This window comes from Neovison vison, chromosome 11 (genome assembly GCF_020171115.1).
Source record: "Neovison vison isolate M4711 chromosome 11, ASM_NN_V1, whole genome shotgun sequence".
Lineage (NCBI taxonomy): Eukaryota > Metazoa > Chordata > Mammalia > Carnivora > Mustelidae > Neogale > Neogale vison.
The window spans coordinates 208,414,463-208,440,408 of record NC_058101.1 but is presented as its reverse complement, the minus strand read 5'-3'; the positions used below and the strand labels follow the sequence as shown (position 1 = coordinate 208,440,408).

Here is a 25,946-nt window from a genome sequence, read left to right as displayed (position 1 = left end):
CCGGTCTCTTGCCTATTTGAGCCCCGTCCTGGTCCTCATCAAAGAGGGGGCTGATTCCACCTCACTGGGGGGCGCGAGGGCTCCTTGCTGTAATACGGGGCACCTAGCATAGTGCCTGGCATATAGAATCAGACAGAGAGAGGGGGCAGAGCAGTCGTATGAAAACCCGAGGAAGGAGAGGAAACAGAAAGTCATGCGTACTCGGCTCTGGAGGATGCTTCGGTACTTACATCTGACCTTGGGTATGGCTGATGCTCTGGGAATTCGGAATCCTAAACAAAACAACGAAGCCACAGTGTGGGGACCTGGTTCAGAGGACCTAGTCAAGCGGGCAGTCGCCCCAGCCTGCACTCTCCCGTATCCCCGGGATGCCCAAGCCACGGAGCCCCCTCACGCCAGTGCCAGGCACACAAGGCTCTTGGGCAGAGCTCGCTCACCCTCCTCCCCGGCCATGAAGCCTTCTGATTCCGGGACTTCTGGCTGGAACCAGGCTGAGCGGAGGAGTGACAGGAGGCAAGAGCGGCCCACATTTGCGGAGGAGTCGATATGACCTCGCAGGGCGGAGGGGCTGAGGCAAGGCACTGCCAGCGTGAGGCGCATCCCGTGCAGTCCCGGGGCCGAGAGGTGGGCCGAAAGGCGGCCCCCGTGTCTGAGCATGGTGCCTGCCGTGCCCAGGGAATGGACGTGCTGGATGCAGTCCGTGTCTCGGGGGGCGGTCTGGGGCCTTTGGGGGTGTGGGTCTGCCCTCGGGGCTCTGTAAGCACGGGACCCGGCTCTGCCACCACAGCTAAGCACCCAGAGCGCCCTGTGGCCAGTGGGGACGGGCTTCTCGCCGTCAGGGCAGAGCAGCAGCCTCTGTGTGCACGAGGAGGCCTTTGTGACCTCTACCCTGTATTCCCGGTCCTTTCCCCCACTGCACTGCTGGAGCACAGGACGGCAAAGCTTTTGAAAAACTAGGTTTCAACCAAAAACCATCCTTCCAAAGTATCAAAATAAGCTGTCTCCACACTCGGTCAGCAGCAGGCATCCCCTAGAAAGTGCCCTGGGCTGGCCATATCTGGTTGCCGGGGCAAGCGTGACACGGGGACCTGAGATGCCCTGGGGTGGTCCCTGGCTGCTGGCTGGCCAGCAGGCCCCGCGGCTGAGAGCTCAGGCATCTCCCGGCCCTCGGAGGCTACGCTCCCTGCTACGGACCTCGGGCTGTGGGGCCGCTGCGTGAATCCTGCTATTAGCAGAGCCCGTGCGGTGCAGGGAGGCTACCTGGATCCCGATGGAGGAGCGTCTGCTCTTGAGGAAGTCCTCGGCCTTGGACACCAGGACGGACTTGTCGCTGGTCCGCACGGAGCTGCCCTGGCCCTCGGAGGCAAGGCGCTGGGCTGCGGCCGTCTCCAGGGCAAGGCTCATGGCCTTGGTGCTGTCCAGACTGTCTGTGGAGTTGTAGAGGCCGCGGCTGTCCTGGGGCCACGGGGACACCCGCTGGGCGCGGCTGTCCTGGTAGGCGTCCTGCGTGGACTCCGTGCTGCTCTGCGCGGTCACTGAGATCAGGGGCTTGGAGGTGGTGCGCGGGGGGACGGGCGGCGGCGTTTTCTTGTAGTTCGCGTAGGAGATGGCTGTAAGGAAAGTCAGTGTGCCGTCAGCCTATGCAGCCTACCTCCCAGGCCCCTGCTCGTCCTCACTGCCCACGACCCACGAGCCTTCTCAGAGATGGTCCACGCAGACAGACTCACAACAGTGGAGATTAGAAAGCGCCCCCCCACCCCTCCGAATGCCGTGACAGTGACCACTTGGGGAAATCTGGCCCAGCAGGACGGACAGTAGCCACAAGGCCGTGTCCACGCAGGGGAGCGCCCCAGGCAATGCGCATGGTGAGAAGCGGGGCCTACTCTGCTGTGTGTGGGGAAAGGGGGGAATTTATAAGGAGACCCTGTGTGTGAGAACAAAGAAACCCATTCAGAACCACACAGAAACCCATTCAGCAGCTCTCACTGAGGGACAACGGGGTGACTCTTGTCTCTTCTGCTTCTCCGCACGGTCTCCAAAGGCTAATGATGAGGACGTATTATTTCTTTAATGGAAAAGCAGAGAATGTGAGAATCAGACCATTTGCTCCGTGTAAGGACACACTTCCTGGGTCGACAGTAGAGACAGTGGTTGCAAAGGGGCCCTGGCTCTCCAAACACGCACTGCCCAGCCCTCTCACACCTGCACCTGCCCGTAGCCCCCCAGCCCGCTGCCTCCGCCCGCACGCACTCCCCGACCGCAGTCAACCCCCCGAGGGACAGAACGTGCCTCTGGACGTGAACCCATTTAAATGTCTCTTTAAAGGTTACCCCGAAGTCACTAAGCATATTTGCCAGGATCTGGGTGTTACATGTCTTTTTCCAGCAAGATGAACAACGCCATTTTGACAGGAATGTGTTCTCCGTTGCAGTTCATGATTCTTCTTTGTCTGGAACAGAAGAACTGACCACGGGCTTCTGCAACGGACGCGGCAGCAGGACCACTGCCACGACCAGGCGCAAACACGCCCACCCGGTCCGCAGGCATGCGAGGACCCCTGCGTCGTGTGCACGCCCACACCTGCACACGCCCACACCTGCACACGCCCACACCTGCACACGTGCCTCTCCGGGAGGACAGACGGGGCGAGGCTCCCCCACGAATTTCAGAAGCCGCCAGGATGGGCGTCCTGCTGCGGTCCAGGGGAGCACACCATTTCTGCTCTTCCATTCTGGGGACTGCCACGCACGTTCCCATTTCCTGCCATCTCCCCCCGTGATGGGGTAACCTATGTCAGTGGTTCTCCTAATAAATAAAACCTCAAATGTCATTCCAGACAGAAATTCCAAACAGAAAACGGAATGAGTTTGCGCGTCAGGACGACCGGACTTCGAGGCATCAAAGCCGCTTGTGACAATCTGCGCCATGGATGCATGTTGAAATCAAGGCATTGGAAGAGGCTCGGAAGGTGGGAACAGACGGAGGCGGATGCTGTCGGAAGCACAGGCTTCGAACTCTGCACCAGGGAAACGTCAGAAATCACTTTTTACTTTCCTTTTTTCTCTCCCTTACACTAGAGCTCAGAAGCCGGCAGACCCCTTGCCCTGCTGAATGCGGCCCCCTTCCCCACTCCCCACCCGCCTCTGAAGCCCACCCTCGTGAGTCCCGCCACACTGGGTCCCAGGTCTGTAGGGAACCACTGGACGGTCTGTACCGGACTCGGAATGTCAGGTGGGGGTCTGCGGAGTGCAGGACGGGCCACTGTGGGGCCCGCAGAGGGGTGCCCCGGGCCGTGGTCGGCTGTGCCCCACCTCAGAGCTGCTAGGAAGCCCCTTCCTCCCGCCTGTGGCTCTGGTCTGGCCCGACAGCAGGGCTCCCACTTGGCCTCGGTGTTTAGAGCCCTGCCACCCACAGTCATTGTCCCCTGTAACTGACACCGGGCTCCACATTTCCAGAGGGACAATGGCCTCAGCTGCGTCCTCCGTGTGCAGCTGCTTGCCTGCCTGGGCCGGTCGGCTCCTGGAGATCTAGTCCTCTCTTCACAGACTCCTGCACAGGTGGTCGGGGGCCGATCCCTGGGTATAGAGACTGTCCCCACCTTATTCCCCTGTACCCTCCCTGTCCCCGCTCACCTGTACGGCCCTGGGTACTCTGACTTGGGGAGTCTCAGACTCTCCCATTGTGTACGTCTGTGGGTCAGCCCTGGGTGCTCTGCTGGGGCAGTCACACCTCCTCTTTCCCTGGGGGGTCTTGGCAGGGTGGACATTCTTGGTGTTGTCACGGCCGGTGTGGGGGGGGGATGGTGCCACTAGGATCCAGTAGGAAGGGACCAGAGAAGCCATCAAACCCTGTCCAGGGCACACCACAGCCTCCTGGTCCCCCTGTACAGCTACCAGCTCAGAAGGTCATTGTGCTGAGGCTAGAGACACAGGTTGGGGGATCATGTCACCTCTCTGGGGGACTCCTTGGTTCCTCGGACACAGGAAGGGACACGCGTGTGGGCAGACTGTCCTGCAATAGCTTGTCACTTCCTCCGGTCTGGCCATCAGCTTCGGCCATTCCTTCTTGTTCCTAGTCTGGACGAGGGTCACTGCCCACAGTGTGTTTCTCTCTCCTTGACGGTGGTGGCCCACCGCAAGACGTGCTTCTCCCCCAGCTCTCTGAATTCTACTCACAGTGTCAGAGTCCACAGTGCAGACACCCGAACACGGGGACTGACTAGGGAACGCGGTGACAAGAGCGTGCCGAAGGTGGAGCTCACACGGCCACACGGAAGCCGAACTGTCGGCATCGCTGCTCGGGCAAGCGAGTCCTGCTCCCTGAGGACCCGTCCGCGGACGCTCCCGAGCCAGCAGCCGGTAAGCCCGGTGCCGGCCACACTCTGCGTGGCAGGCTCGCCACACAGGGAGCTCACGGGAGGAAACACCACTTCTGAGGGGACGCCACGTCTTGGTGGTGGCAGGGTCACCATGCAGGCAGCCGAGAAATACAGGAACACAGACAAAGAAGTCACTTCTGCCGTTTAACGGGGCTGTACAGCTCTTGGCTGTGGAGAGGAGCTGTAAGGCGCTCAGAAAAACACCAACGCGGCGCGGTCCTCCCGCCGGTCCGGTCCACTCCACAGTGAAGGACGGTGTGTGCGTCTCGAGGGCCGGGACGTGTGGAAGGCGCGCAGAGCAGACGCACCTTCCCGGACTCCAGTTCCAGTGGGGTCACCCCTTCACAGCCGTCCGCAAACCCGCCCCTCCACCCGCGCGACGATCACTCTCCCAGTGCACTTGGTACAACTACGCTCCCGCGGGGACACTTGGCACGTAGGAGCGACACGACCCGTGCCAGGCGTCTCCACCGTCCGCGAACTGCAGCATCGTCTCCTCGTCCCCACGGCGCATTCGCTACAGGGTCACGACATGAGCTCTGAAATCGACTTGACGCCACGGCAGCGGAACAGCGTCCTTTCCTGCGAAACTGATGGACGGACACTGGGCCATGCCCGGCATGCGTCAGGGACGACAGACGTCACTCAGGCCGGGCCGGTGCGGCGCAGTGACCTCTTCTGGGGGGTGAGAGACAGATGCTGTCTTCGTGTCTTGCCCGCATTTGATTTCACTGCCCTGCGGTGACGACCACTGCGGGGGGTGCGGTTTGACGCCGTCGGTGTGGTCTGTCCAGCGGGCACGCAGGCGAGCGCATTTCAGGGCGGCTCGGAAAAGCCCTGACCGGTTTCGGTCAAAGACCCTCTCGTCTGGAAGAGAGATGTTCTCCCGCGTGCCAGCCAAGCCCGAGCACCCCCGTGTTCACCCAGGCTGCTCTGGTCCCTACTAAACCCCGTAGGAAGTGTGTCCAACTAGAAGCTTTTCCTACCGGTTAAGGAAATCTGCTGCCTGCACGGCCATTACTTTTCCCACCAAACAGTGGAGGACATTTTGCAGCAGCACAGAGCCAACTGACGGGGGGGACACCCACAGCTGCCACCGCAGGGGCGACGGGTACCTCGCATGTCCGCCACGCGGGCACCCCAGTCACCTGCTGGCCGTCCTCTGTCGCCATCGTCCTGAGATCCACTGGCTCCACTAAACGATTGTCTGGAGCCCAAGACGCTGGCTCCTTCCGATCGCTCGTAATCAAACTGATGAGAAGGGCAGAGGGCCAGCATCCGCACCAGAGCCTCACAAAAGCCCGAGAGAAAGACCCAGGGCTCCAGGAGAGCTTTCTGGAGGAGATGGGCTGCGGCTGAGTCCTGGAGACGGACGTGGCAGGCGGTGTGGGGAGGGTGGGGCCCGTCCGGCCGGGCGTGGGGGTTAATCCGAAGGGACTCACGGTGCCAGACACGGGTGGCAGCGCCCGTGGGACGGGGGTCTGGAATCAGTAGGCCAGGAACTACTGAGGCAATGTGGCCCCTTTAAAAGATCTGAGCTCGTCTGATTCTCCCCAGTGCTTGGAGGCTCTCACTCAGGCCTAAGTGACGGATTATATTAGCTTTCTAGGGAGACCATCTTATTTGTTTTTAAGTGTCATAGAGTTTTCTTCAGATTATTTACTTTCTGGGAAAACATCAAATGGACCTTCTACCACTCGGTCTTCCCCCAAATGGGAGAAAAGTGTTGTTTAGCGTCCACACACACTTGTTCTGGTACATTTTAGTCGTCTGGTGTCTTGACAGTTGATCGCAGCGCACATTCCAGGACAACGACGCTCCTGGTCCAATATCCCAGATCCACGGTGACCGAGGACATCTAGGAAAGGGAAGTGCTGTACATTTCCTTTTGGTTCAAACAGCCCTGGACTGACTCTTCCCTGCTCCCGGCATAAAGTGAAGTAATTGTGGACAAAGTAAACTCTCTCTGCCCCAGTCTGCTCATCCGTAAAAGGGACACACTCAGGACGCCTCGTTATCTGTCGTCACGGGGATGGGAGATACAGCCAGGGGACAGGCGGCTGCTACGGTGTTGGCCGCACAGAACCGTCCCTGCGACCGTGCTCCAGGAGAAGTAACCCGCTCGCGGCAAGTGCGCACCGGGCGACGCCCGCCATCCGCTCCCCGTCGCCTCCTGCGTGTTTCCGAGGTCTCTCCGCCCACGGTTCTCCTGCGAGCGCGTGCACACGGCCACCACCGGGCAGCCCGGGGCGAGCACATCACCGTCAGTGCCGCCCCTGAGCCGCAGACCGACCCACCAGGTACGCGGCATTCGGACTTCCATTTCCCGGATGAGAGAACAAGTTCGAACGGGTTCAAACATCGGCCTCAGGTCAGCCGGGTGGCAGGATGGGGACTTCGATGCCTCTCCAGGCGTCGGCTAGGAGGATGCGTCCCCTGACCCTGCGCTGAGCTCAGTCTGATTTCTCATGGCTGGGTCTGACCTTATTCCTCCTTGCCCGCTGCAAAGTAAGTGAAAGAACCATTCATTGCTTCAGCAAGAATTTCCTCTTAATAGGATCAGTTCCAAGCTTTCTAAAAAATAAAAATAAATGAAACGCATCTGGCAGCAGAAGAAATTTTAGACCGCACTCCCACTCTGTGACGCGAGTTGCTTGAAGGGCTGTGAGCCGACGAGGTTGAGGCGGACTTGGAGGAAATTAACTGCAATTATCTCTCCATTCTTCACACGACGGAAACCAGTGAAGCCATTTTTGGGACAAAGGCCTTCTAATATGTGCTTACTCATCTAATGAGACATTTCCTCGGTTCGCGGGAGGCTCAGAAGGGACCTGGAGAGCTGGCCTCACCGCGCCACGGGAGCGGAGCGACAGGACGGGCACTCGCCCCTCCCGCCAATCAGCCGCCTCTCGAAGAGTGAAACTTCGCAGGGGAAATGTTCCTTCTCTGCTTTAGCTGAAGAACAGTGGTGTTTGAAGCCCGCCCCTTCTCAGCACGGACAGCCCTCTGGAGAGGGGAGGACGCTGTGGCTCTGCACGCTGGTGACGCTCCCGCGGCTGGACAGCAGGTGCCGCTGCCGGCCGAGCGACCGGACACAGCCCGCCCTCAGCCCAAGTGTTCTCTCGGTGCTTGAACACGGATGGGAAGGAGTCCTTGAACAAACAGAACAAAAATGTCTGTTTATAGGGTTTTTTGGAAACAGTGAACGGTTAGTTGGTGAACACTAAGGCCAAACACTGTATTGTTTTGGACACAGACACCTGCATTGGATCTTCCAGAAACCCCAGGACATAGAAGCAGGTCGGCAGCGTCCTCAGTCGCACGGGGCGCGGGAGACTCGGGAGTCCTGCAGCCTCGCGGCCAGCGTCGGCACGATCAGCCCGTGCCACGGCATCTGCTGGGCTCTGGGACCTGCTCGGGGCCAGGGCCGCCCGGGGCTGCTGTCCAGAGAAGCAGGCTCCCTGGAGACAGCCAGGATGGCCAGCTACGGGCTCAGGGGAAGTGCCGGTGGCAGGTTTGAGGATTTCCCACCTGCTCACCCACATCTCCTCGGACATACGTGCATGGTGGGGGCAAGGCGGAGGACACATTTTTTTAAGCACCTGAAAATGCTCATTGTCCGTGTGATTCTGTTTGCAATGGCCCCACCATAAATCCAACACACAGATTTAATAGACATAAACGATACTTACTATTTAGAGAATAATAAATACTATGTAAGTTAAAGAAAAACTTAGAAATATCCACAAAAACTTCCAGTCCCCCAGATACCAGACGCATTCTCACATGTTAGCATAGGAGTCGAGATTGGATTTGTATTTTAAAATATAAGATGCACATTTGATATACGTCTTGACTGTACCCACTTTCTCTTGGGGGCCCTAGGTCCATATAACATGGTCCCCCATGGGATTTTGAATGGGACGTTTATAGCAGAACAATAAATCACATTTATATTCCTGGTTAGCTGAAAGCTTTTGAGTTTTATAATTTAAAAAGTGTCAGCTGTCAGCGTTCAGTAAATTAAAACAGCAACACACAAACTATTTTAGGGAAATAAAATAATGTTGAGACAGAATTTTTGAAAAACTGATGTAAATCAGTGTTTTCACTGATTTGTCAGTCCGCTCCTGTGACAAATGTTTATTGGTACCTATGATCTTGTGGGGCAGAATCACGTCTGCCTAAATGGAAATCCTAAGTGGAATTCCTAAATGGAATTAGAAACTTGGAACTACAGTAAAGAAATAATTTGAAATGGTCATTTGATCATGTTATTTTGCTGTTAAGAATTAAAATAAACAATTAAGGAAATCATTTTATATATTCAAGAAAAACATTCAATTATTCAGCTGGCTAGTTTGGGGATAATAACGGTCTTAATTCTGTGTATGTGAATACACAATTAGAATATACTCACCAGAACTAATACTTACTAATTACAGGCATTGTTATCTATCATTTTCTATATGCGTATCAGGCAAACCTTAAATGCAAATGAAAACTGAAAATTTAATTTAGCAATATAATGCTACTGAATTCTCTGCCAACAGAGAAAGTTTTCTAAACAATCGCTTAAGATTTATTTAAATATCAGTGGTCAAATAAGAATTTTGAAATAAAAGTGAAATAATTATTTAACTTAATATCTTAAGGTGTCTGGAGATCTATTTTTTAAAAAATTGAGTTCAGGCATAAGCATCCGTTTGGTTTTAAAAGCCCATCATGGGTTTCTTTTACTGTGTGTAAAACACAGCGGAAATCTCTGACGGCTGTTCCAGTGGCTTCCTCGTTCCAGGGAGGGAGATTCCTATAGACTGTGGACCCGGGAAACAGACTGGGGTTTCAGGCGGGACGGGGGTGGGGGCTGGGTGAGCCTGGTGATGGGCCTCAAGGAGGGCACGGCCTGCGTGGAGCACTGTAGAAACCATATAAACCATGGCATAAACCACATACAGCTGTGTCTTCTACTCTGATTGCAAAGCTAGTTTGGGTTTTGCTTGTGTTCCCGGGATCGGAGCAGTTGGTGAGACTCATCCCCAAACCCCAGGATCCAGGGAGGGAGGCAGCTCAGCAAAGTGTCCTCCTTCTCGGGTATACTTGGTGCCAACACGTGCCTCTGTGCCATCGAGAAAAGGTTAATTACACGATCTAAGAAGGAAGGAACCATGTACAGAATCCAGTTTTGGAAGATTTCTGTAAAAATTGCACCAAGTGGGGCGCCTGGGTGGCTCAGTGGGTTAAGCCACTGCCTTCGGCTCGGGTCATGATCCCAGGGTCCTGGGATCGAGTCCCACATGGGGCTCTCTGCTCAGCGGGGAGCCTGCTTCCTCCTCTCTCTCTCTGCCTGCCTCTCTGCCTACTTGTGATCTCTGTCAAATAAATAAATAAAATCTTTAAAAAAAAAATTGCACCAAGTGAAGGCAGTGAGGCCTGAAGGGAATTGTCTCCGGTCGATGAGCTCTTCCCGCCCAGAGGCGAGTGCGCGGGGCTGTGAAGAAGCGTGTGAAATCCGTACTTTCCCAGATATATGTGGGGTGGAGAGAGCCTCATCTGGAAGCCCTTTCTGAAGAACTGCCCAGAGCCCTGGGTCGAGAGAGCTGCAGCCAGGAGCAGGGAAGAGAGGCTGCCGTGGCCAACCACACCGCCCGCAGCCACGTAAATGACCTAGCTTCCGAAATACCTCGATCTCTGAATATCAGTTAAAAACCAGCTCCTGTGTTAACACCAGCTGAGTCTCCAGTGTCTGACGGTCCTGCACGGTGACAGGTCCCCAGGCGGGGAGCACGGCCTACGGGGCTTCTGCCTCCCTGGACAGCGGTGGGCTAGAACATTCTCGCCTTGCACAGTCGCCTGAGTACGTATGCACCAGTCCGTTCCGCAGACACAGAGCACACAAGCTGGTCACTAGGACTTGCCTCTAGGTCTTCAGAGAGTTGGGTAATGGATCTCTGGAGCAAGAGTCTGGAGGAACACACTTGATCTGAGATTTGTTAGTTTGAACAAGATGAAACTAAGGGCCAGTCAATCTCCGTTGTTCCACGGTGTGGGGTCATCTCTGAAGCAGACACTGGCGTATTTTAAATCCATGCCTAGTAATACGCCATCCGCACCTGGTCTTCTGGACACTGTTTCTGAAAGCAAGCCTTGGTAGGCATTCGCAAGCCAAAAAGGACATTTAAAAATTAGCACTCCGTCCCAGAGAGCACAAATCTGAAATCAAGATGGAATGTGTTTCCAACGGCAGGTGCCACCGCTGTTTGGATGTGAGAGAGCCACACTTAAGCTCGCTGCCCTCTGTTAATTAGAGCCTCAAAGACAACAGCATAGAAGGAATTACAGCAATCAAGCCCATGAATGTCTAAGCGACAGCTGCGTGGTGGAGCAACCGAACTCCGACGGTGAGACTCAACGTAAGAGACGGAAGCCGTGTTGACACCGGACTTAATGTCAGACTCAGGGCATCAGTGTAAGTCCAACAGGACACAGAGGCCACATCCCACGGCCAGACACAGGACAGTCTCCCCGAAGCTACAGAGAACAACACAGGCCGTCCAAGTCCTGGGCGGCGCGAATGGGCTGGCAACAAAGACATCTATTTCCAACGTGTTAATTAGCAAGAAATTACAGAGTAACCAGCATTTAGCATCTTGTAGCCGGTAAAATAAAGTCGTGACAGCTGTTCCGCTGCTCAAGACACTTCCTGTTCTCCTTTTAAATATTTAAAACTCGCATTACATAATAAGAGCGTGGATTTTCCAAAGAAAACGTGTGTGTATTTAGTTTCATGGGGGACATTTACTGGCGAAGGGTATTCGAGCTGTGCCAGGGTTACGGTTCTGCCCTCAACCTTCAGGGAGGTGATGGCATCGTGGATCCTCACGTGTGGCAAATGCAGTGTGTGGACGATGATCTCTGTAAGTTAATGTATCAGGAGTCGCCACCGTCCTCTTGTTCATGGAAAAGAAAACAACTTCCATGAAGAAGTTAGTAACTTGATCAGGCAAACGCTGCTTGCAAGGGGGAAGCCCCACCTAACGCCTGACTCACCCACCCTCCTGACGCTCAGAGTCCTACGATCGCATCGTAGACGGGCCCGCTTCCCCGCACAGTCCCATGAGGACGCTGCAAGGCCCACCCCCATGGTAGGCATGACATGCCATGATCTCAAGGTGACTGTGACGGAAAACACGGCCATCGACCCCGAAGCCAGGGCCGACCGTTGACATGCACCTGTGGTGTGTCCCACTGACAGGGACCGGTCGGGTGGCTGTGCCCCTGGATCAGAGCTTCCTGGCTGAAGACTTCTCTGCGGACCTCCAGAGCCCGCAGGAACTGACGGGCACTAGCGGTGCACCAGCCGGGCAGGAGCAATGCATGTGGCCGGGAAGCCAGTGGCTCTGGGAGCGCAGAGGGACGGTGGCGACGGGTGCCGTCCAGGCAGCGTCGGGAGCTGGGGCGTCTGCAGAAGCAGCCCTGCTCCTGACCGACTCGCAGACAAGGAACACAGACAAGGCAAACATGCGGTGGTCTGTCCTCGTCGATGACACGTCGGCTCCAAGTCCCCCGTGGGACCGGCGCTGGAGACACCGCAGAGAAGCGCTCGGGGCAGCCCTCCGTTTGCTGCAGGGCCCCAGGCGAAGGTCATTTTGTTAGGAAACTGCCCCCAAGTCAACAGGGAGCAGGGCCTGGAGAGAAGAGCAGGACGTCCACGGCCGCAGCGGGACGTCACTGCGCTCTTCAGAAGCCGCACGCACTCGGGCCTGCCGGCAGCTCCCACGCCTGCGTTCTGACCTTCCCCTTGGGTGCCTGGGGGGCCCCACTGGTGAGGCGTCTGCCTCCAGCTCAGGTCATGATCCCGGGGTCCTGGGATCGACTCCTGCCTGGGGTTCCCTGCCCAGCGCAGACTCTGCTTCTCCTTCTCCCTCTGCTTGTGCTCTCTCCCCCTCTCTGTCAAATAAATACAATCTTAAAAAAACAAAATACACATTATGTTCCAAGGGGACAGACAGGATAGACCGAGGAGAGACTCCAAGCACGCCTTCAACAAGTGTCTGAAAAGCACCGCCCTGTGCAGAAGCCCAGCCGGGCTTCTGCCTCAGCACGCCCTGTGGTCCAACAGCCCGTTAGCCCCTGGTGAGTGCCAGGGCTAAAACGCTGAACGGCAGCACCACGTCCTCACGCCACAGCTGCCTCTCAGCGTACGGCGGGAGGCGAGAGCAGCCGAGTTCTCCACGGAGGGGGGTGCTGCAGGCATTGGGGGCCGGACAGACGAGCCCGCGGCGTTCCAGCCTCGTAGCGCCAGCCTCTTCGGAGACGCGCAGGAACGCGGGCCCTGCTAGCTTAGAAGCTAACCCCACGGAGCGCAAGCTGTCCCGCAGCCGGTCAGGGACCTCCCCGTGTCGTGCACCTCGGCGGGGAAAGGCTGCACTCCTGCCGGGGGCTGTGCCTGTGTTCGCAGCATGCAGGGACCACGGAGCGACCTTCCGGAGCCGCGGGAGGCCAGAGCCCCAGGCGGAACAGTGTCCTGCCTGCCACAGGGAAACGTCCCAGCTGGGGCCTCCGGGTCTATGCCTGCGGCGTCACCTCTCTGGGGAGGCCCTGGAGGCCTGCTGGGGGCCGGGGAGCTGGGTGCCTCGACCCAGAGTGTGAGCTGGGCCGAAAGCTGCCATTCTCACACCGCTGAGGATTCTGACCCCTCGTGACCTTTCCGGGACCACTGATGTGGCCACACTCATTTGCATTGGCCTGATGGCCGCCCATGAAGACGCGTCATGGGAGTGGAACGGCCTCTCTCAGCTGCACACTCGTGAACCCGGCTCCTCCAACAGGATCAGAAAAAGATGGGACGGGAGTGTTTGCGGGGTCTGCCGACCCGCCTACCCCAGAACAGATCATGGGCTGAGCACTTGCGACAAGAAGAGCCTTTCTTTGTCGGCACCGGTCCCCAGAACACTCGCCCTGTGATCCCGAAACTGTGTGGGGTGCGGACTGTCTTGCCCTGGATGCTGGAGACGTGCTCTTGAGGCACCGAGGCGAGTCCCAACGTCTGCACTTGCCCCCATCTCTGCTGCAGGGACCAGGGCCACGCTCTGTCCTCCGAGCCCCGGCAATGCGGCTGTAGACCCTCGGAGTGGCTCTCGAACAGAGGAGTCCTGTGCCTTGAGTGGCCCCGCATGCCACAGAAAGTCACCTTCTTCTAGTACCGTTTGCCAGAAGGCACGTCTTTTGGGAGTACTCTCAGAGACAGTTCAATCCCAGTCTGCAGAAGGAGCAGGCGGGAGCGAGCTCCTGTCCCCACAGTTAAGGTCTACGCTCTAAGCTCACGCTGCAAATACTCAGCAAAGAACACGGGCTGTTTTACAAATCGTAGAACATCGTGTATGGACGTGTAAGGTCAAGCAGGAATTAAACGTTAACTAGCAGGTCTTGGAAGAGAAGCTGTGAATGTTGTATTTATCGATGTGCACACGCATGCGGAGCCCCTCAGCCTGTGCCCGCCCGTGCTGCTCCCTCTCGTGGTACGACGCACCTCGCTGGGGTTTACTGGCGTTCGGCGCGGAAGAAGTCCTTGCGGGTCGGACTGGTTGATGGCGCGTCGTCGATCAGAGTGGGGGGCAAGTGAATGGCGGCCCATAAACCAGGACACTGATCGGGAAAACGCCGGGGTTCCATCACAGGCAGAGGCAGCTTAAGGAGCCCGCACGTGAGCCTCCCCGTGGCCCCTGTGGGGTCGCCACTCCTGTGGGGTCTGGGGTCGCCGCTCAGGAGCTCAGCAGACCTGGGGTTGCTCCAACGATGAGGTTTCTGCACTTCACCTAAAGAAGCGTTTCCTTCCCAGGCTTCCTGCTCATGCCCAGGTGAATCTGGTGTAACGCGTCCCCTCTTCGGCACTGCTCTCCTCCTTGGCAGCCGAAGAATCACAAAGAGACCAACCGAGGGAAAAAAGGACCCGTGATCAATCCACTGGGATCTTCCACTCATTTCTTAGGGTTAGAAAGTGCAGCATCTCCATGGCCACGGTGGTGTGAAATAAAGCCTGTCCTACGTGCTTGACATAGGAATGATACACGTTTTCTACATTCCACATGACGGTTTCCTCACCACGCACGACTCCCGCCTGTCATGTGCAAGTATCAGCAGAAATACGCACCCCATGGTCCACGTCCCTAACCACACACCAGCTCATGGGGACTGAGAGTGAGTGTGTGCACACGCGTGTGGGCCTGTGTGTGAGTGTGAGTGTGTGCCTGTACGCATGTGTGAATGTGTACATATGCGTGAGATAGCGTGTGCATGAGTGTGTGCACGTATGTGCAGGAGTCTGGTAGTGTAAGTGCATGCAAATGTGTGAGCATGTGTGTGTGCCAGTGAGTGCACGCACACGTGTGTGTGCACGTGCATGAGGGTGTGCACGTGTGTGCAAGAGTTTGAGACAGTGTGAGTGCGTGCATGAGAGACGTGTGTGCATGCGTGCACTGTGTGTAAAAGTGTGTGACTGTGCATGTGTGTGAACGTGTGTGAGAGACACTGAGTGTGTGCATGTGTGAGCGTGCGTGTGGGACGCAGCGTGAGTGTGGAGCATTTTCAGTGTCTGAACAGCAGTTGAAGGCTCAAGCTCCCAGTCATCCGCCTGGTTCCACCCTTTCCTCCAAACTCAGGACTGGTCCGCGGCCACACCCACTGCGTGTGGCCTAATCCCGCTCCTGAAAGCCAACAGTCAATGGCCAGCACTCACTGAAAGTCTGAACTTTGAGCAGCTCCGACACCTTCGTGAAGGCAGACGGAAGGCAGTGCTGGAATTTTTCTTCGCTCGCAGAAATGTTTCTGAGACGTGTGTGTTTCGCTGTGGCCATCCTGAATTTCAGAGAAAGGCAGGCTCCTGATCTGCGCGGAGAACGAGAATTCAGCTGGGAAGGGCGGCAGGCAACGATTCCGTGGTCGGGGCCGGGGCGTGCCTCTCCCCAGGGTGCGCGCAGACATCGTCCAGGGGGCGGGGTGGGGCGTGGCCGCCGGCACCCCGGGGAGAACGCCGCCCCTGGCCGCCACCGCAGGTAAGTCTTCGGGGATCACCTGCACGTCCTCTTCCTATGGTCCTTCCCGCGGCAAGCCGGCTCTGGGCTCCTCTTCTTGAGGCTTCCTCGGCGCAAGCCAGCTCCAGGGTAACTTCAGCTGGACCCTTGTCACAGCCCGTGACAGCCTGAACTTGGTAGAGAGCATCCAGCAGTCGAGGTGGGGTAGGACAAGAGCGGAGGCCGAAGAGGACGCTGGTGGGAGCCAGGGTCAGGGTCCGTGGCCTCTGGGAGCTGCAGTCCTCATGAGGCCCCGTGAGGCCGGGAGACTTGGGGGGCTCTGCAGAAGGGACATGGAGATCTTGGGCAGCGGCAGGTTTCTGGGGTCCTTCCTGCCATGTGTGGGTGCAGGCCTCACCAAGCCCTGGCTCACCCCAGAATGACAGAGGCTAAGTCTCCCAGTGCACCAGGCAGGAGGGTGAGGCACTCAGAACGGGGGTGGGACGCTGGTCGGAGAAAGTAAATGATGGGGTTCTGTCTCGCAGGTCTGCCGTGGACAGTCGGGGCAACGGCCCGTGGACATGCAAGGCCGTGGGAGCTGGTGAACGGGGAACGCCCACAGAGACAAACAGAAAAGAAGAAAAGTCCAACTGGGTCGTAGCCAAGCACAGGGGAGTTTAAATATTGAATTTAAAATATTAAGTCAGTGCAAACCGCTCCTGTGAATGGATCTAAATATTTCATAGACTGTAGATTCTCAGGTCAATTATTCATGCATTCAGCAAATATTTATGGAGTGCCATACCGTGTTGGGGTAGATGAGGCGATTGGGGAACTAAATTCTTCTGGAGTGTTCCCCCCAATGCCTCGGGAATGGTTGTGACCTTCAGTGAATCCTCTGAACTCTATCGACTCAAGATAAACCAGGTCCTTTCCCGCAGGTTTGTGACTGCTTTGGGCGGGACGTCCCAGCCTGGCAACACCAGCGCTGTTTGGGAATAATCGTGGGGTTGTTTCCAGTGGGTTCATTGGAGCTGATTGGTCATGCTGCCGGAGAGGCCACTGGGAACAGCTCCCCACGAAGGACAGCCACCATGAGCAAACCGTGGGCTTCCTGATGCCACATCCCTGCTGTCACGCTGCTGGTGGTCTGAGACCCTGGGGGGAGGCATGTTCCGTGGGACAGCAGTGTCGCGGGGGATCCCAGATCAAGAACCCTTGGGAGACGCAGCATTACCCTGCTATCGTGTGTGCACGAGGGAAACTCACCGCGGAGCACAGTCCGTGTGCGTCCGGGACAGGTCCTTCCCGACCCAGGACGTGCAAGGCAATTCACAGGTGACGAATTCAAGCCCCTTCTAAGTGTGGACACCGCTCTGGGTGTCTCTGATGGCATGTTTCGCCATTCCTAACTGGTGCCCGTTCTCACGGCCCTCACATCCCAGTAGAGGAAGGCAACACACCAGTGAAGAGTAAAATAATTCCTGATGTCTATGAGAAAACCCAATACTATAAGTATGGGACGCCGCACTCAGCTGCAGGGAGAGACATCTCGCCGTGATGCCGGCTGTCGGGAGCCTGTACCCCTCAGCCTTCTGTGTGCTAGGACTCCTTGGTGGTTTGGTGGAAACTACAGCTTCCTCCTCAAAGTCAGGCTTTAACCACAAAAAATACAACGCAGATGATTAAAAACCTTACATTGTACTGCAGTTACCAAAAGAGTCCATGTCTCTGAGACACAGATGTGTGTATTCATGCCGCCAACGATGAGCTCGAGAGCAGGACAGATGAGCACGGGCGCTTCTGAGCCCGAGGCACTCAAGGGAGGTTCTGAAATGGCATCTGAGTGGAGAACGGAGTGGAGGCCACTCTCTGGAGTTCCATGCTCAATGAAGCCGTGGACACGGCCCTCGCGAGTGTTTCCTGTTGCCCACATCCATAATCAAAGCGATTCTTATGGTCAGACATTCATAAAGATAAAGATTCACTTTTAGACCCATCAGCCTTCATGTAGCCCTGACTCTTGACTCTATTAAGGACCCCTGGACCCCAGGCTGGGACCTCAGTTCCAGAGCAGGTGACCTCTGCTGAGACGCTGTCTGCATTTCTTCTCAGTTCCCTGCAGGGCGTGAGCTGTCGACTCATCCAGGAGAGTGGGGACGTCTCACACCCAGAGCCACATGCTTTGGCCCCGCAGACCTCCGCGGTCCCGACTGCCTGTGCTGGGATGACCCCCGCAGGCTACGTGGCTGCTGAGTCTCTGGTGCCTTGCTGCTGCTGGTCACCGCCGGGTCACCTCTGAAGTCTGATCTCTCCCTCCCTTCTCTGTGGGGCTTTTCTGGCGCTCACCATGGTCGTCCTTTTTCTAAAACAGAGTTTGCAGAGTTTTGTCTGCCTTCTGGCTCCACTCACTTCTGACAGGCCTGGTGGACCTGTCCCCCTACCACGCGTGGTCCAGTAGCAAAATGCTGATTTCCCAATTTGAAGAGTCAGGCAGGACGAATTCTCTCCTGCCCATAGGAGGGTCAGCTTTGTGTTCTAGCTAGGCCTTCAACTGATTGGATGTGGCCCACCCAGAGGAGGGAGCGCTGTCTGCTTTCTCAATCCTATCGATCCAAACATTTCATTCAGCAGAAAGAAAGCAAACCTCGCAGAAACATCCATGATTGTGTTTGACTAAGTATCTGGCCCAGTCAGGCTGACACACGGTCAATGATCCTAAGTGAGATTTTCCGACGTTCCTCAGAATGACGATGCTTTCATCCTCTATCACCAACGCAGAGCAGAAGCCCGCCGGCCACTTGCAACACAACCGGAAGGACGTGGCGGTAGTAAGAAGTCTCATTCTCTTCCACTCATGTGCCATGTTTTAAAGGATCATTTTCATAAAAGGCTAATTCTCCAGAATCTAGAAATTCCTAACTAGAAACCATTTTTGTATAAGTCCAGATTTGTCGTATGAAATTGTCTCAAGTGTTTCTTGGAACCCAGAAGCAAAGAATGAAAATCTGAAGTTACAAAAGTAACAGATCAATTATAACTTTTAAGTATGTTTTAAAGACGATATATGTGAAATTATTAAGTCTGCATAATCAATAAACTGAAACGTACGAACAGGAGTTTATGGTCGTGTTCCTCCCATTTCCAGTGTGAGGTTTGCTTTTTTAAATATTTTTATTTATTTGAGAGAGAGAGAGAACAAGTGCGGGGAGGGGCAGAAGCAGAAGCAGACTCTCCACTGAGCAGGGAGCCCGACGTGGGACTCGATCCCTGGACCCCCGGATCACGACCTGAGCCGAAGGCAGAGGCTCTACCAACTGAGCCACCAGGCGCTCCACCGGTGTGAGTTTGTGTTCTATGTCATAATAAGGAAAGAAAACTAAAAATTCACTTTGGGTGATCTGATTTAACAGCATTGTTACAGGATTTTTTTTTCCTGAGAGAGCAAAATTATTTTTTTCAATATTCTCATGTTTTATAATATTATGAATTTAAATAACTTGTCTAAGCTATTAAAAAGCATAAGTTAAGAAGTATAACTGTAATGCTTTTTAAACTAACAAGTAAGGACTAAAATCCATAGTATCAATGCTTTTATAACCTGTATAAAAGACAGTGTAAACGCGTAGACTAGTGCCTGCGGCTGCAGCTTCACGCCATGGGTATCTAGTATCGCTAAATCTTTGAAAGAGAAGCACATTTTTTAAAGAAATGAAAATTAGGATTTTGTTGTTTTAATAATTTTTTTGTTAGAACTTGTCTGATCAGGGAGTAGGAGCTAACAAATTATGTTTTCAAAGATTATGTTTGTTTGAGAGAGAGCACAAGTGAGGGGTGCAGGCAGAGGGGAAAGCAGGCTCCTGCTGAGCAGAGAGCCTGATGTGGGATTTGATCCCGGGACCCTGAGATCATGACCTGAGCCGAAGGCAGACACTTCACCGATGGAGCCACCCAGGTGTCCCAGGACTGATGATTTTATCTTGGCATCTAAATTGATTAGGAGAATGAATCAGAGAAGGCTCCCTGGAAGAAAGGATCTCTGAGTTGCATTTTAAGCAAAGCTACGAATGACATACAGAAAGCCGGGCAGCGGGTTCTGGGCTGGGCAGGGCATATGCAAAAGCAGTGAGAAGGTCTCAGGGGGTGGGCACCAGCCGGGGCTTCCAGCGCAGCTGGGGGGTGAGCCTGGGTCAGGTCATCGAGGGTTGTTGTCCCCACAGGGGACAGAGCCTTTGCTCCCTGGTAACAGGAAACTGAGAGGGTGGCAGGCAGGCACACTGGGGCTAGGCTGTGATTTTTATTACATTTAACTGCATTCTATGCATTTGGGGGGCTCTGTTTTCAGAAAGAAAATCAGAGGCATGTGGAGGGTAAGGTGGAGACAGCATAAGTCCAGAGACAGCTTCTCGCTGCTGCCTCCGTGACGGACAGAACGTCCCCTGTGGGTCTCCAACCGCACCGCCGCACTCCTGCCTGCTCCAGCTTGTCCCCCATCTCAGGTAGGGACAGAGGGACAGGGTCAGCCGCCGACAGTCGCAAAGTGTAAGGATCCGGGCTGAGAGTCTGGGGTACGTGGCTCTCCTCTCCATCCTGCTGGGACTTAGCCTGTTGGCCGGTTTGGAGACAGAACAGAATGGAGCCCACGACTGGGGGTCGCTCGCTCTGTGGTCCCCTCCCCACGGTCAGTGCCCGGGGAGTGTTTCTGAGGGAGGCACAAGGGTGGCCTGAACACGGGTTTCAAAGGAGAGAGCACACTCACTCACCGCCTGCCCAGGAAACGGGGGTCCCTCCGCTGCGTTTGGTAACTGCACAGTTTCACCCCCCAGTCCCCAGGACCGTCTTGTGCCTGCTTATCCGGGAGGTCGTGGGCACACGTGGATAAAGTTGATAGATGACTCTTGACTGTCGTCCAAGGAATCAGGAAATTTCCATCCCACAGATGACGCCCCACCTTTCCGACGTCCAGCCTGCAACCCGGACTTCTACTGAAACGCAAGTCCACGGGGAGAGCAGAAGCCCCACGGAAGCCTCGGCAGAGACACCATCAGGCTCCAGAGATCTTGGTGCCACGGGCCACCTCATAATGGAGGTGAACGTCTTCACTGGTGCCCCTGAATCACCCACGCGCCGGTTCCGGTGGCCACACAGCTGGAGACGAGCCTTTGGCAGGAACTCTGATCCTGCGGTTGCTGGAAGGGGAGCCTCCATGTCCCCTTGCCACAGCTGAGGGCTTCTCATGACACCCCCGTCCAGCAGCCTCCACGGGGTTAGGTTTCCCGTCATCTGGAGGAGGTTGGGTTCATGACAAGGACTAGCTTCATGTGCCCAGCAGGGTGACGGGTTCCCCATGCTTTAGAGGACACAGACATCTACTCTAGGCTCAGGGTACGTCGTCCACCCAACCCTTCCCCAAGGCTGTCAGCCAGTACTTACTATAATATTTACAGAATTTAGGATCACGGCATCATGATCCCATGACGGCAGACAAGAGAATGCCCCCACCCCCAGATGTCCACAGTCTTGTTCCTGGGCCCTGTGTCACCTATCATGGCAGAAGGCACGTTTGTAGGTGTGATTAGGTTCCAGGTCTGGAGATGGGACCATCCCTGGGTTGAGTGCAGGCCCAATGTCATCCCAGAGTCAGAGAAGGGAGTGTGGGGACAGAAACAGACCCAGCTGTGGCTCGGGGGCTGAGGAAGGCAGCTGAACCCCAGAGGCCCAAGGTCCTCCTGGAAACTGGAATTATGATGTACACTGGAATTATGATGTACACTATAAACAATAAAATGAAAATAAATTTATGGCTGTTTTCTCTGTCATGCTTTGTATGGATTTTCCCTTTGTTTTAATAACTCCTAGAATCAGTTGTGACATTTGTTGAAAAAACTTTTGACCCAGAGAAAAATCATTATAATCTAATTTTATGGCATTTTCGTCCATGGTACCAATAACGTTCTCTCCCCAGAAAGATCGGGTGGAATGCATATTTAGACAAGTAAATCTCTCTGATAAATCATTTCACAGACGAGGAAGAACCCATGTGTGAAATGAAAGTTAGATGTTTTCGAGACCATTTCACGGAAGGACAGGACAGTAATCAGCAGGCGGCCGTTCTCATGAGAGCCACGGCGCAGGACAGACGTCCGCGGCTGTCGGTCGCCCCGCAGAGCGCGCGCCAGGCCCCACGTGCGTTCCCCCGGCACCTGAGCAGAAGGCCGCTCCGGCCGAATGGCCGCGTGCCCTTCAGGGTTCAACACAGCTGCCCTCCAGTCCCCCCAGACGAGCAACAGGGCTGACAGCATCGGTCTGTCGGGTGTTGGGGGCAGGGCCGCTGAAGCGAGCGCCGTCCGCCGGCGTCTAAACCAGAAAGGCCACCGCGCGCCGCAGCGTGCTCCACACGCTTTCACGCCCGTCACACGGTTCGTGAGTCCGAGCTGCGTATTTCGTTACCAATTCGTGCCAATCGCACCAACTTCCACTTTTCAAGCTTGCAGAAAGAAACATATTTGAATAAATCTCAGGTTTCCAGATAATCACTGTGAGTAAATTTGAAAATCGTTTTCTATTTTTTTTGGAGTTATTTTGAGAGACAGTTGTAGAACCACAGAAGAAAATCAGTTTGTCGAAATGCTCTCTCTTCGCACACAGGTACGCCCCCGCGCCCAGAGGACAGCAGGGAGAGGTCAACGTTGGAACGCCGCCTTCTGAGTGTGTTAGGACAGAATGACTGCCTGACAGACACGGAGCCCTGGGCCGACCTGGAAGGTTGGGGGCATTTACGTTCTGTGCAGCTGGAAAGTTCCTCCCCTCTACCTTTGTTTTTCTACATGAGGACTCTCCGTCTCTTAGTACTTTCTCGGTCTTACTAAACGGACAACGGCTGCCTGCTCAGTTCTGTGGAGGACAGGAGCACACACAGCACTGGGAGTGAAGTGGGAAACGGAAGCGTGAGAGAGCCCTCTGCTCTCCCCTTCTTCAGAATGGCATTCTGGGCTGGGAATCTCCCTGAGCGGTTTTTGCTTCCTCTCTTAACCCGATTCTCAGACCCTTCCCTGACCCTGGCATGGCCCCACAGCCACAGCCTGGAGGCAATCTTGACTCCATAACCAGGCCAAGATCTGAGACAAATACAGACTAGAAGCGTGTTTTGTGATTTATCTGGTGCCTACGTTTTGGGAACACAACAATGTACTCATGAAAATGATATGTACATAAATTAGAATTTTAGTCTGGGTTCTGCACGGGTTCTTGCATTCTCTCTATGCAAACAGCTTTATTTTTCTTCTCCCATAATGACAGCCCTAAACACAAGGAAGTCATTTTCTACTGGGTAATTACGGCTGCAAAGCCTTTCTGAAGACCATCAAAGTGCTTACTTGTCACTCGCTCATAAGAGACATTCAACAAACACTAGCAAAGAGATCAGCCAACATCTCTGAAAGTGTGTTTTTTAAAATGCAGGGGTTGTGAAGCTCACCGCTTCCTTACGTTTGGAACGTGGTCATTTCCCATGAGGCCAGAGCGGGAAAGGTGGTCTGTGACTGCGCCAAGGGGAGGCAGGGACCTCCTGAGATCCGGGGCACGTAGGAGGAGGGCCAGAGGCTCAGCCCCGCCACACACAAAGCCCGCCGAGAGGATGCCCCGGTAACTGCCACTGCCTGGCCCACGTGCACGGAGCACATCCGTGGGGCTGGCCTCTCCGTGGCCACGGCACCCTGCTGTGGGAACCCAGCACCCCGTGGCCCAGTCCACTTCTTCGGAACACCTTAAACCTTCATGGTCAGAACATGTCACCAAACCCCCACGTGGGTGCCACAGAGCCACACAGAAAGATTGCCGAGGACCCACATGCACTTTGAAAAGTCGCCGCTGGCTCCCTGCACGAATTAGTCACCACGACCGCTTCTTCTGAGCACCGGGAGTCGGGAAGTCAATAAGCTTGTGGTCCGGGAGGGCCGGACTCCCAGGGCGAGGCCCGCGCGCAGTTCCTGCTTCCCAGGCCCTCACTCTCCCACGGCACGCTCCAAAGTGCGCCAACAGCGGGCCCCTGCTGCCCGCGGGCCGCTGAGACCCCCTTCCGGAGCTCCCTGTCCCGCCCGCCCCCCCCGGGCCTGCGCTTGTTTACCGGACACCGTCCTCGCCATTTTCCCACACTGGTCCCTTCCTCGCTCTGCCCGGAGTCAGAGGACCTTGCCCCTGGCCGCGGCTGCTTTCTGAGTTCGGGGTGTGTGCAGCCGGACGGCGCTTCTTGCGCACCGTGTCGCGTGGTCTGTCCGGGCCGTGCGTACTCGTCACGCCACCCGAGCGGGAGCAGAGCCGCGAGCTCTCACGCACCAACGTGTAGTCCCGGTGGTGGACATTCCCGGGGTGGATGCGGTTTTCCAGAGGAACGCAGGCCCGCCGTGACACCGAGCCGCAGACTGCGGGGATGGTCAGCAGACTCACGCGGGCGACAGATGTGCTCTGAGCACAGAGTCGTGTGTATGAGCCGCTCAGACTGGACGCGGCGAGGAGGGAGTGTCCCTCAGGTTTGACCGCGATCCAGTGAACCTCGGGCTGAAGTTACCATCACCGTCCGGATGTCAGCGCGTCAGCCTGTTTCCTACAGAAACCCTCACGGAAGCTGCGCCGGATTCTTTTAAAGAATCTTGGTACTAAGATCGCATCCTAAGCAGAAGAATGGTCAGTCGTGAAAGAAATGTTTCCAACCCCACCGCAAGTGTGACAACGCATAGAGAGCCACTTGGCCAAGGTACGGAACCTCTGCGGGATGTCGCTTCCCTGCGTGGAGGGGCTGCGCTCCTCTGGAGGCCACACAGGCGCTCTTACCTGCTGCGGACCGGATGGTCGCGGCAGTGCTGGGGGGCGTTGAGGCCGGACCACACTCCTCGTCCTGCGAGTAGCCGGCCTGGATGGCCCGGAGGTAGCTGTGGCTCCTGGTTCGGAAGCAGCCGGGGAGGTCCAGGGCGTCCATGGCCTGCGACTCGGCCTCGCTGAAGACCGACTCACACACCGACTCGAACTGCCCGTTCATCTCCGCCTCGCTCATCTGCAACAACAACACACAGTCGGTGGCGAGGCCCAGCCAGCGACCGTGGCCGGGACCACCCAGAACGAGAGAAGACAAAATGCACCTGCCCCCAGCGCAGCCTGTGCAGTGCCATTCCCGGGAGCCAGGCCGCGCGGGTCTGTCAGGCTTAGGGGCGTCTTCCTGGGCTACTTCTTACCAAACACTAGGAACAACCGTCAGCTCCAAGACACTCCTGAAATTCTGTGCAGCCCACGGAAAGCCTGATGGGTGGCCGCCGGGGACGGCAGGTTTGTGAGAGGCCGAGCGTGCGAGGTCAGGGTTCAGATGGCCACCCCCCTCTGTGCTGTCCCCAGCGCCTCTGTCACCTCTCCAGGCTGCTGACAGTGGCCAGCGCCAGGTGTGGAGGCCAGAGTTGCAAACACACGCTCAGTCTGCTTCTGGGCATCGTCATGGAAACCCACCACGCGTCTGGCCGGCGGGGTTTTGCCCTGTGCACCCCAGCTCTGATGCTGTTGTGCTGGGACAGGGGGAGACTCGCCTCCTCGCATCGTCTGGCTGGAAGGGAATGGTTTGCAAGGCTGCAACGTAACTTCCAGGTTGAGAGTCACCCTGGGAACCTCAAAGTTCCAAATGTATCAAAATAAATCTCCAGGCTTTGGGCGGGGGTGGGGGCACGCGAGCCCACGGTCGTGACCGTCGGGTTGGCCCCTGGTGTGGGGTCCGTGACACCGGCAGGGGACACACTTGCCCTGAGTTCCCAGGGCCGATACTCATGAATTTGCCCCGAGACCCACTCGCAGTTCTAAGTGGGAGTCCAGGGAGGTGGGATGCGGCGCTAACGGCAGCTTGGAGTGGGGGGGGGGAGAATTTCCGGAGTGAGAAGCTCACAGTGCGCGGCCGCCCCCTGGCCTGCGGACCAGGGGCTCCCTGGGCGGTTCAGAGCCAGGCTGAACGGACCGCTGAGGAGGGAGCCCTCTCCTGCCACTCCCACAGGCTGGGTCTGCCGCTTGCGTGAACCCTGCGCGGCTTGACAGGTGCGTACGCTGAGACGAGGCCGATGGGTGAGGGCCGGGGCCCACGGGGGGCCGGGAGGGTGAGCGTGGGCCCCGCGCACAGTGGGGAGGCACCGGGCGGAGGGAGCGCCTCCTGGGTCTGCACTGTTCCCAGATCAGCCCCTGTCCCATCCCTCCTGCCCTAGGCATTCGGAGGGTCTGGGGCCAGACCCTGAGACCCCTGTCCCACTTTCCAGGTGGCTGCTCCCTGCCGAGCCCACGAAGGAGCCCGCAGCCACTCGTCCCCAGCACACTCCTGCATGCCGGCCGCCGCGTCCACACCCACACCTCCCCGCAGCCCTGGGTGACGCCAACAGACAGGCACGAACAGGCACGGTCTGAAACGCCACGTCTGTGGCTGTCCTCCGACCATTCACAGAGTGAAAGCAGGTAAAAGACCCTGACCACCCCTCTCACAGGGAAGCAAACGTGGTTTTTTCTAAACTCTCTAACTGGCCCTGACTGCGCCTTCT

General features: G+C 56.2%; 1 protein-coding gene across 1 annotated transcript in view; it reads right to left on the bottom strand.

The window, feature by feature from the left end:
- The window catches only part of DLGAP2 (DLG associated protein 2), a 171,204-nt gene that overhangs the window by 29,075 nt on the left and 116,183 nt on the right, over positions 1-25,946 (bottom strand). Inside the window, exons 5-7 of the mRNA XM_044225741.1 lie at positions 24,220-24,439; positions 1,261-1,610; positions 231-272 (exon numbers count right to left, since the gene is read on the bottom strand). Coding sequence (XP_044081676.1) covers positions 231-272; positions 1,261-1,610; positions 24,220-24,439 — 612 coding nt within the window. The remainder of the gene's footprint in view (positions 1-230; positions 273-1,260; positions 1,611-24,219; positions 24,440-25,946) is intronic.